Source organism: Vulpes vulpes, chromosome 4 (assembly GCF_048418805.1).
Source record: "Vulpes vulpes isolate BD-2025 chromosome 4, VulVul3, whole genome shotgun sequence".
Classification (NCBI taxonomy): domain Eukaryota; kingdom Metazoa; phylum Chordata; class Mammalia; order Carnivora; family Canidae; genus Vulpes; species Vulpes vulpes.
In genome coordinates this window covers 24,811,275-24,822,954 of record NC_132783.1, presented here as the reverse complement: position 1 = coordinate 24,822,954, position 11,680 = coordinate 24,811,275, and the positions used below count along the sequence as shown (strand labels likewise).

Below are 11,680 nucleotides of genomic sequence, written 5' to 3'. Positions count from 1 at the left end.
CATGGGTGGAGGTGCTGATGCACGTACTACATCCCAGAAAAGCCAAGTTGCCCGGTGTTTAAGGTTATTTGTTGAAATGTTCCTCATCTTTTTATCCTTCGACAGCTTGGCTCACCTCTTGACTCTTAAAGCAATCGGTTATTTAAGCAATGTTAAGGTATCTTCAAAGGGAAACATTCACTGCTGAGCAGTAGAAATTTGAACTCAGCTTTTCACTGCTGATCTCCTTTTCTTTGGAAAGTTCTTCCTTCAATAGGGAATGTTGAGTAGTTGAAAATCATCTCTGGAAACTGGTGGTCTATAAATGCATTCCTAACCTCTTATTGTTTTGCATTTTCTATGTTTTCTTTCAAGCCTTGTACTTGTGTGTAGGTGTATATATACATGTATGTTTGAGTGTGTGTGTGAGGAAGTGTGTTTCCACACTTCATTGTGGCTTAGGCTCTTTTCAGTAAATGTTAAACCTATTTAACCAAAAACATCATCTATGGGTGGGTTGGTGGGGTATGACAAGAGAACACAGCCACCACATAGCCAGCATGTGATGACTACTTCCCACGGACCCTGACTGCAGAAAGTCGTCCTTGAAGATGGCCCAGAGCAGAGGAACCAGAGAAGTAGGGGTCAGGCAGATTGTGTCCTGAGAGGCAATTCCTTTGGTTGGTAGAAACTTGAGCACTCAGAAAGCCAAGGAGAGAATCTGAGGCTGAGGGGAGCCTGGCTGTGAAAGCACAGGATTACCAAACTCAGCTTGATTTGCATACCAAAAACTTATAGCTTTTAAAATCAGAAAAAAATAAAAAATAAAAAAATAAAATCAGGTCTGATACCTGAACCCACTGATCACACAAGTAGAAAGCAAACATCTACAGTTTCAGTGCCTCCAGATCAGTGTAATGGCAGTAACTGATGGCCAAGGAAATAATCACCCTGAGTCTGATCAAGTCCCAGGTTTACCCATCAGTCTGAATGTTATTGACAAGAACTCACCAATGCCATGAGGATGCTGTTAGCCAATATCAGAACGTGGAGAGCTCTGCACAAGAAATGACTCAGTTTCCCTCTTCTAGCCTATACAATGAACATGCTGTATAATGGCAATGGTGAAAATATGTCTAAGTGAATTAAAAAAACACTAATCTCCCTTCTTCCTTAGATTCAGACCAGAACACCAAGGAAAGCAGTGCTTTCACGAACTCGGCATTTTGCCACTGTGCTGGCACTTGCCAGAACAACCAGTGCAGAGCTGCACTGTCTGAAAAACCAGGACAGCTCTTTGGAGTTTCCCTCACGGATATCTTTCATAAGGACAACTTCCCCTTCCCAATACTGGTAGGTCTCAGTATGGTCTTTTATTGCCTTCCTGAGGAGAGAGACCTCGGAGAGGCCAAGTGTCCTCATGCAAACCTACCCACAAATGGAGAAATCATTAGACAGCACCTGGCTTTGGCTGAGAACCTTTGCTAGTGTCATTTGATTTACCTCCTACAGAGTCATGAGGCCAATACACAGAACGACGTTTTGTCCATTCCACTTCTTTCCACAGAGACCCATGTAGGCCTGTTCAGATCAGTCAAAATGGACTCTGTGTGCATGAATCATCTTCACATTCTGCTCTTGTCTTCCTGAACTCACCTTAGTCTCAGGTCTCCTTCAATGGAGTCTATTTAATCTAACAACTGAAAACATCTTACCTAAGCATAAAGACTCACCCTGAGGCATATATTAATCTGCTAATTCTAAAAGAGCATGTTAAATGACAGCCACAGAGTTTGGCCTGTGTTATCTGAAATCGGTATACTGAATTGTCGGTATGGAAACTGCGGAGTATCCAGGACCTCTGCAACCCTGCACTAGATTTGGGAATGTTATCCTAGGTGTGAAGAAATTAACCACGTTAGTTCCATGCTTGCTACTACCCCAGTCCTTGCATCACAGCAATTTTAGGGGGTAGCTATAACTGTCATCCTCCACACATTATAAATGGATTAGAAAGTTTTCAGTACAGTTCGCATGTGCCCCAGGTCACACAATAGATCAGAAGCAGAGTAGGTTTCTGAACCCTTGGTCCATCTGACTCCAGCCCTTATTATCTTTCTACACTGCAGGGAGAGGGCATGAAGATAGAGCAAAGGACGGTTGAAAGACTCATGAAGGGAATGTAATCAGAGAATAAGAGAGCATTTGAGCTTTTCTTTTAAAGAGGAAGGGAAATAGAGATAGTAGGATTGGAGGATACAATCACTTAAAGATGAATCAACTAATGGGAAATGAGTATAGAAAAGATTTCCATATATGGGGAAGTGCGTCTATGGAAGGGAATAATGAAAAAAGACTGATAAAGTAGGAGACCGGTGAGGATTCCACAAGACCTTGAATCACGGAAGCTTGATTTAAAAGTAAATTCAATGAAAAAATCTGATTTAAATAAGTGATTAAAAAGTTTCAGTGTATGACTGCAACGTGGATTTTGGGTAGAAACTATAGAGACACATTGACTAAAGAATCTAAATTGACTACTTCTGCAGCTCTAAAACTGTATACCATCCAATAGCCTAGCTCTTTCAAAAAGGAAGCAAGCTTTTGCTCTGGGCTTGAGATATGAAATGCCATATACTCTTCTTTTTTTCCTACATTATATGCTTTCCTTTATCAATCAAAAAGGACCACTCATGGAAGGCATCTTCAGACAATCAGCCAGTATAAAATCATGCAGAATCCTAAAAGAGAAACTAAATTCTAGGCACAGAGTGAACTTGAACAGTGAATCTGATCTTCTGGTAGCATGTGTTTTAAAGGTGGGGAAAGTTCTAGCTTTATCCACATATGAGTTACTCAAGCTGTGATGGTGTCTTTCATTATGATTGCCCAAGAACCAACATAGGCATAACTGATTAAGAACTGGTCAGATGGAAAACACTTCATGAAATAAAAATTTAAGGAAGATACTGTAGAAGGAAAAAGCCCCTTTCATTAGAGATACTTTCTGTTTTCACCACACACCTCCCACCGGGTGACTCCATGCAAAATACTAGTACTAATGTGACTACTATAATAATAAGAAATTTCAAAATATACATTGACACATAACGTTTACCAAAGAAAACATCCTGTTCCTGATGATTACCTCACCACACTCCTAATGAAGGCAGTTTCCAAAAGAAAAATCACATGAAAAATTTGAGAATAGATCTAGAAGTTCACAATAGTAAGCAAAAGTTTACTTTATGAGGAATACAAAAAGCCTCAGTGAGGCGACCAAATCATTCTTAGCCATCATTGTCTCCTGTTTCTTAGTGCCTTTTACTTTATAAGTCATGGAGGAAGGATTTCGCCATTTGTGTCTCCTTTCACCAGATCTTAGGTATCCTTTTGTTAATATTTGTGATGTCTAGCCCACCATCCAAGGTTATAATGACACGGTAACCAGCTCTAGCTACATGCCTCTTTTGATAAATCTAACTTTTGGAGTAGGTGCAGGAGACAAAAGTACTTTGGTATTCTGAAAATTCAGTAGAATGCCTCAAGAACTAGATTAATTTGGAAATTATACAGCTACATCACAGATATCCCATTCTATTGCTAAAATGGTAATGGAAAAAGAAGTGAGAACTAGAACAAAGAATTTAATCCATCTAGCTTGGCACTTGCTAACAGCTCTGAACAAAACTACGTGAAGGCAGTAATGATGGCACTCTTAGAACCAAGGTCATATGTGGTCCTTCCTTGTCACAAGTGGTCTTTCCTTGTCCCCCATTACTGTCCAACTATATGATAAATAGCAAAAGTCCCTGACCACTACTACACCGGGCTACAGTAAAACACATATATAGGCATCAAGACACAGGAGAAAGAATGATGATACATTAGGTACTCGAATAGCATGATAAGTGTTGCCCTCTTGAAGATGCACACCTGCAATTGATGTTTCTAGCAAGGTTTAGTAGGGTCTTTTCTATTTCCGTGTTATAGGCACAGCCTAGGAGGATGGTGACCACGTGTGCATAGAGTTCTTAGACATTTCTGAAGCTTTCCCTACTTAAAGTTGACTAATCTTTGTGGAGGAACAGACTCTGCAACCTTGGCCTGAATAGTATGATGTCAAACTATCTGGAGAATTGGTCTACACTAGAAATGAATACATCCACAGGAACATCATGAGTTTGCCATTAGACCATCTACTTTTGTATAGTTAAGGAAAGGAAGAATGAAGCAATTATGAGAGTAGCTTTTGTAGTAGTTTGCAAAAAAGCACACAAGAGAGTAAGTGCCATATGATAGAAGGGAGCTTTGTCTTCCTTTCCACTGAAGCGTAGGCTCTGCTTTGATGCTTTCGTTTTTGTTGGAGAAAATCCACAACCTGCTTTTGCACGTGCAAGTCAATGGAGAGTATGAGGTGAACTCCGTGTGGGTCACAGTTCGGGTATCTAGGAAGAAATTAGGGACTGAACTGAAGTTTTGAACTAAGTGTTTTCTCTGTGATATTTCCAATATATACTTTGTATCATATATACCTATATATTTGTGTGTGTGTGTGTGTGTCTGCGTCTGTGTGAGTGTGTCTGTTTGCATGTATTGATTTATTTTTCTATCCACATAAGGATTTTCTTGAAAATATCGAAGGAAGTTTACTTTCATCGGAACTCTACGAAAAATGGCTTGGTGTTCTTGACGAAATGACCGAGGAGGAGAAAATAAATGCAGCCCAGAGGTAATGATGCAATAAGTACTCTACTCTGGTCATGGCTCAGAAATACAGCCAATATACTATTAGGAAAATACTGGCTTCCTTCTTGCCTCTTTGACCACTAAAACAATATTCAATGCCAAATAGTTTCAATTCTTCACACCCATGGAGGCCAGTTTCAGAATACAGGCATGCCTTATGGCTATTATTGCTCTTCTCCAGACCTTATTAACGTGGTGGACTCCTTAGCCATTATACAACTTCTGTATATATGAAACTGGTAAACAAAAGTCAGTGGCCTAAAAGAGATGCCAGAGCATCAACAGTCTGTGGTATAACCTTCAGTTTGTCAATGATTTAAACAGAGTGGGTTATCTCAGAAATTGAATTCGGTAAAACATTTTTGTATACGTTCATGCCTGGAACTCTGCTACAGCAGGCTGTGTACTAGATCTAGAAAGATGTTCTGTGCTCTCCATCTCTATACTTCCAGCTGCTAAGTGCAATGACTTGCCTTATTCAAAAGTACATCTTTCTGACTTTAGGCTTCTAGCTCAGCTGCCAAATGTGAATGTTGTTGTCTTGCGATACCTTTTCGGAGTGCTACGCAACATTGAGCAAGAATCCTCACCCAACCAGATATCAGCTTATGATTTATCAGTGTGTATAGCCCCAAGCATTCTTTGTCCACCTAATTGTGGCAGCTTGGAATTGGAAGAGAACTTCATAAAAAAGGTAGGGAGAGCTCTCATATGTGTCCCCTGAGGTTTAGAATCCATGCTTTGAACCTGAAATGTGTAGTAGTCAATTGGATGGATCAGTTCTGAGAAGTGCACATCTTCATAGGCTTCCTTGGAATTGCAGAGTTTGTTATCCTTCTCTGGTGGAATCTGGGAAGGGGTGTTGTTAAAGTGGGAAACGCAGGGCAGTTGAGTTGCTTCTTTCCCATCCAGGAGATTCAATACTAGACTGACTAAACAAAAGAGAGAGAAGAATGATGTAATATGGTAGAAAAGACCTGGGCTCCAGAGTTTGACAAGCCAAGGTCAGATCTCAGCCTTATCCTTGAGGCGGGAGCTTGGAACCTTGGGCAAAGCCATGGTTTCTTCATGACACAATGATAACAACCCCCGGCTTCCGTGGTCCTTACTGGCACATCCTAGGTGCCTCGGGCACTATGAGCACCTATGGCTCCAAACACATTGGCTTTGCTCTGCAAGTCTTGGCTCATTTAGAAAAATACTTGGCTACTGTTTTGCCTCCGCTACATCAGACAGAAACTAGAGAGATATTCCAGAACATCCTAATGAAGCCACACATGCCTAATAAGATGACAGCTTTTCCCCAAGCTCATGCCAAGAGCCAGCTTTAGGCAAAGCGAGACATGAGAAGGGACTTCGGTTAGAGAGACAGACATGTTTTCTCCCCAGCCCTGTGAGGTTTTACTCAAAAACAAAACAAAAGAAAACATAGAAAAAAAATCCACAGGACTATGCACTTTCCAAAAAATATTCTGCCCTATTTAAGAAATTGATTTCATAGGAATTTGTCTCTGCCCTATACATTTTAATCATATATTATACTAAGTTACATCCCAATATTTTCTGGAAGCAAATATTTACAAAATAAGTAAACTTTCAGAAGGTAGATTACTTTGAAAGCTATCCTAGTTTTAAGGTGTAACCATTGGTATCACAATATTAGCTATTAAATTATGCCACAAATTAGGACTTTAGCCCACTGACTAGTAGTATTTTAAAATCTGTACTCAAAGTACAATGGAAAGTATCACTCTATGTTATTTTATTAGAGAAATTGGGTTTCTATATATTTTTATCAACTCTGAATTTTTCATAGAAGTCTTTCACAGTTTTGGTTAGATCCAAGGTTTATAAACAAAATGTGACTTATAACTCTTCCATATGAAAAAGAGCACCCCATTGTGTTCTTTTTGCATTACAGGCTTCTCTGATACAATTTTTGTATGAAAATTGTCTGAAGATATTGGGTGAAGACATCACTTCTCTCATGGGAGATAATTCAAAGAGTTGTCATTACAATGAGAAGGCTGCAGGTACTGTGGATAATTTAATAAGCTTTAGGGAGACACAGACAGCAAGGTTGCCAGGGGTCATGGCAGATACTTAACCCTGTTCTGGAGCCCAGAGCATCCCCAGGGCAATGATTCCCAGCTGCTCCTTCTTCTGAAGGCTGGCTAGCAGGTCAAGGGAGGTTTCACACACTGGAGACCCACGAAAGCATAGAAACTCCAAGACGTTTTTGGCAGTATTAGGAGATAGCATGGTATGATACAGTGTTTGGGGATTTTTTTAAACACAATTTTAAATGGATCCCACATCTATATTGTATTATATATGTAGGTAAGCATATAATGCATAATTATTTATTTCTAGTAATAATATATAAATGTGCTCTGGTTGAAACCATAGCACGGGACTTTTATTCCTGCTCCATCCTCTTTATGATCAGTGGCTCTTGAGGCACCACAGGATTCCAGTGCTCTTTAAAATAAGTTGAAAAGAACCAGCATCATTGAGAGAAAAGGACTTGACTTGATGTCAAACAACCTCCCCACGGTACAAATTCCAGTGCCCCCATTTATCAGCTATAGGACCTTTGGCCAATTACTCTAGCTCCGTATCACTTTATTCATGCCTAAAATGTGGATAAAAATAATGTCTAAATCTTAGAAATGTTGTCAAGTTTCAATAAGATAAAGGGTGTAAAACACATTTCTAAAACGTAATTAATAGAACTAGGAGAAGTTCCCCTGAGCCTAGTGCAAGTATTATTGGAGCCTAGCAAATCACAGCTCCCTGGCAACACCCCATTTTTTGTAAATTGGAGTTTAGATTCAGAACCTGGAGACACATATCATCAATCCCTCCATACTTTTGACATGTCTTCGTTTTACGACATATACCTCATTGTGTTGAGGGAAGCTTTTGGATAATCCGTGTCATCAGGAATTAAGATGAGTCTAGTACCATGTCTGAGAATATGCTGGTGCAAGACAAGTGTTTGTTTTTCATGTCGTCAGTGACAGAAAATCAAACTGTTGAATCCAAGCCAGTGAGAGTGATAGTGATTTCCAGAAGAGCAAAACTGCAGAATGCTACCAAGTCCCCATGTGGTCCATCCACCTACATGTCTACAGTTTAGTAAGGCACTGAAGACTGGACTCCATAATGACCCTTGACACTTCCTCTTTATCTGTTTTTCCAATGAATGAGAATGAACCCCTTCCAAGACCCAGCTATTTCCATTTAAAGTTTTTTCCTTGGTCCCATATATTCATATTGGAGAAATCTTCCCACAATTTATCTCCTCTATCTTCAATGCCGACCATATCCTATGACCTACTTTTTGAATTGTAGTGTACTGTGTTGTGTTGTATACTTTTATAGGATAATAAAAATCATTCCATAGCTCAGTAGGTTAGACAACCATTTCTTTGTTTATGATTCACATAACACTTCAGTGGAAGCTCATTTGAACAGTTCTGGTTTCAGGTGTGGTCACCTGTGCACTTGCAGGTAGCCTGCAGCTCCTGTCGACCTAACCTAGGTGTCTGTGTATTGGCGCTGGCTCTCAATTGGTCCCCATGTCTTCCATAAGGTAGCTTCTCCTCCTTTCATATGGTGGAGGAAGTGTTCCCAGAAGCAAGAGGGACTTTTCAAGAGTTAATGTGCGAGAGGACTGTGCAAAGGACCACGCCAAAGGTGTTGGTTTACAAGTCGAGAGGTCATTATTTCTTGAGACCACACATCATAAAACTCATGGCATCACCACTACCACACATATCCTTTTCTTCACTGGCTTCTCATTCTCAGTTCTGTGCACCAGCATTTCCTAAGGGGTATTCCAAATAGGGTCAGAAGAACCTTTGAAATACTAACTAATTTTTTTACCTCAGGTATTCCTTCCCTCATCCTTCTTCTTGTCTTAAGCTGACTTAAGAGGCAACTGAATCACCTCCTCAGGGCATACAGGCAAGAGGAGAATATGGGGAAAAGGGATCCCCATGTTGCTTATGAGATTTACAGATTTAGCTTTCTAGGAAACAAAAATGATTTGTGGCGTAGAGTAGAAGATTTAGGTGGCAATCTCATGGGAGAAGCCAAAACCACAAGGTTGGTATATGGGATATCTGCATCTTTCCCTGGATAGATACCAAAAGGAAGCAGAAATTCCTCACAGAATAGCAAGCTGACATGTCTAAGAAAGATGGGGCACTCTATGTCCATGCAGTTTCTTATACCTCAACATGGAACAGATCAGTTAGTAAAAGTATCTCCATCAGTCCCAGAATACTTGGAAGAAATCGAAAGCCACTGGGTGTGAGAGACATGCCTCAGCAACAGGAGTACACACCAATTTCCCAGGACCAGAGAGCTGTTTGGACACCTCAGCGGCTATTAGTGTACATCAATGACACAGAGCAACCAGATAAGTGGCACCTCACCATTTTACAACCTGTCCTGCACCAGAAGACTCCGGAACATAGACACACTCATGGGGGCAATTAAGAAAACCTAAATCACTACCAGTCTTGGAACAGAGAATCAAACTAGACATCAAGTGAGCTATTTAGAGCTACAGAACTGTACATTTCTGAGTCATGCCAGTGTATAGACGGATATTGCCATCAGTGCATATAGAATATATGATCCATGCGTTGTTTTCCCTTTCCCAGGAACGGTTCCCTTGTTAAACAGGTCTAGGAAATTCTTACTTTCCTTTTGGAAGTCAAATTCCCCAGTTTTCTTCCACATATATTTGACATTATTCCACCCTTTTGAAGTGACCCCTTTAATTAATCATCCTGGGAACATTTATTACCTTGTGCATAGTAGTGGCCAGGTGTTTATGGTTATTTGGTGAAATGTTCCTCATCTGTTTATCCTTCGACACCTTGGCTCATCTGCTGACTCTTAAAGAATTCAGTTATTTAAGCAATGTTAAGGTATCTTCAAAGTGAAACATTCACAGCTGAGCAGTAGAAACTTTGAACTCAGCTTCTCACAGCTGATCACCTTTTCTTTGGAAAGTTCTTCCTTCAATAGGGAATGTTGAGTAATTAAAAATCATCTCTGGAAGCTGTTGGTCAATAAATGCATTCATAAACTCAGGATACCTTATTTTCCTTATTCTATGTTCTCTTTCAAGCCTTGTGCTTGTGTGTAGGTGTATATATACATGTATGTTTGAGTGTGTGTGTGAGGAAGTGTTTCCACACTTCATTGTGGTTTAGGCTCTTTTCAGTAAATGTTAAACCTATTTAACTGAAAACATCATCTCTGGGTGGGTTGGAGTGGTATCACAAGGGAACACAGCCACCACATAGCCAGCATGTAATGACTACTTCCCAAGGACCCTGACTGCAGAAAGTCATCCTTGAAGATGGTCCAGAGCAGAGGAACAGAGAAGTAGGGTCAGCAAGTTTGTTTGTTTCCAGAGAGGCAGATCCTTTGGATGGTAGAACTTGAGCACTCAGAAAGCCAAAGAGGAAATCTGAGGCTGAGGGGAGACTGGCTGTGAAAGCAGAGGATCACCACACTCAGTTTGACTTCGTACCAAATCCTTCTAGCCTTTAAAATCAGATCTGACACCTGAACCCACTGATCACTCCAGTAGAAAACAAACATCTCCAGGTTCAGTGTCTCCTGTTGCATTGCAAAGACAGTAACTGATGGCACAGGAAATACTGACCTTCAATCTGATCGAGTCTCTAGGTTTAACCATCAGTCTGAAGGATATGAGGAAGAACTCTTCAACACCATAACAATGGTATTAGCCAACAGCACAACGTGGAGAGTTGTACCCAACAAATGACTCCGTTTCCCTCCTCTAGCCACTACAATGAACACGCTCTAGAATGGCAATGGTGAAAATAAGGCTAAGTGAATGAAAATACACTAACCTCCCTTCTTCCTTAGATTCAGGCCAGAAGACCATTAAAAGAAGTCTTTTCAGAAGGTTAGCCTCTTGGTGCTGCGGTGCTACTTGCTGCAACAACAAGTGCACACCTGAGCCTTCTGCAGATCCCAGACAGCGCTTTGGAGTTCCCTCTCGTGGATATCTGTAATAATGACAACTCGCCCTTCCCAATTCTGGTAGGTCTCAGTTTGGTCTTTTATTGCCTTCCTGAGGAGGGGGACCTCGGAGAGGCCAAGTGTTCTCATGCAAACTTACCCCAAATGGGGAAATCTATAGACAGCCCCTGGCTGTGGCTGAGAAGCTTTGGTAGTGTCATTTGATTTATCTATTGCAGAGTCATGAGGCCAATACAGCAGGACAACTTTTTGTCCATTCCACTTTTTTCCAGAGACCCACGTAGGCCTGTTCAGATCAGTCAAAATGGACTCTGTGCATGAATCATCTTCACATTTTCCCATTGCCTTCTGAACTCACAGTAGTCTCCAGTCTCTTTCAACTGAGTCTACCTAATCTAACAACTGAAAACATCTTACCTAAGACTAAAGACACATCCTGTGCCAAATATGAATCCATGAATCCTAACAGAATTTGTTAAATGACAGTCACAGAGGCATCTTCAAAAAATCAGCCAATATAAAATCATGCAGAATCCTAAAGCAGAAACTAAATTCTGGGGACAGAGTTAACTTGGACTGAGCAATTCATTTCTTAATTTTGAAGAGAAGATCCTGAGAATACTGATAAACTGTAAAAGGATAATTGCATAATCTAGAATGAATGACAGGCAATTAGGTGTTCCCCATTGGCCTTTACCATACCTGGGAGTAAGGTGTGTGTAATCATTAGTTAATATGCACTTAGTGATACAGTTAAGGTTTAACATGTCTAAAAGTAAAACAAAGGTACTTAGAATGACTATCTGACTTTATTCCAGAAAGAAAGTTACTCACAGGCTACCAGTATAAGAAAGCTAATTCTCATAATTGGTGGATCAATTACCATGATGAATCTCTCTCTCTCTCTCTCTCTCTC

At 40.4% G+C, this 11,680-nt stretch overlaps 1 protein-coding gene across 1 annotated transcript; it reads left to right on the top strand.

Moving 5' to 3' along the window:
- The first annotated feature begins 4,606 nt into the window (after positions 1 to 4,606).
- LOC140598728 (rho GTPase-activating protein 20-like) lies at positions 4,607 to 6,835 on the top strand. The gene is made up of 3 exons (XM_072757255.1): positions 4,607 to 4,711; positions 5,233 to 5,422; positions 6,650 to 6,835. Exons 1-3 carry the CDS (start codon positions 4,677 to 4,679, stop codon positions 6,833 to 6,835), a joined length of 411 nt encoding a protein of 136 aa, XP_072613356.1. The 5' UTR covers positions 4,607 to 4,676.
- The last annotated feature ends 4,845 nt before the right edge of the window (positions 6,836 to 11,680 follow it).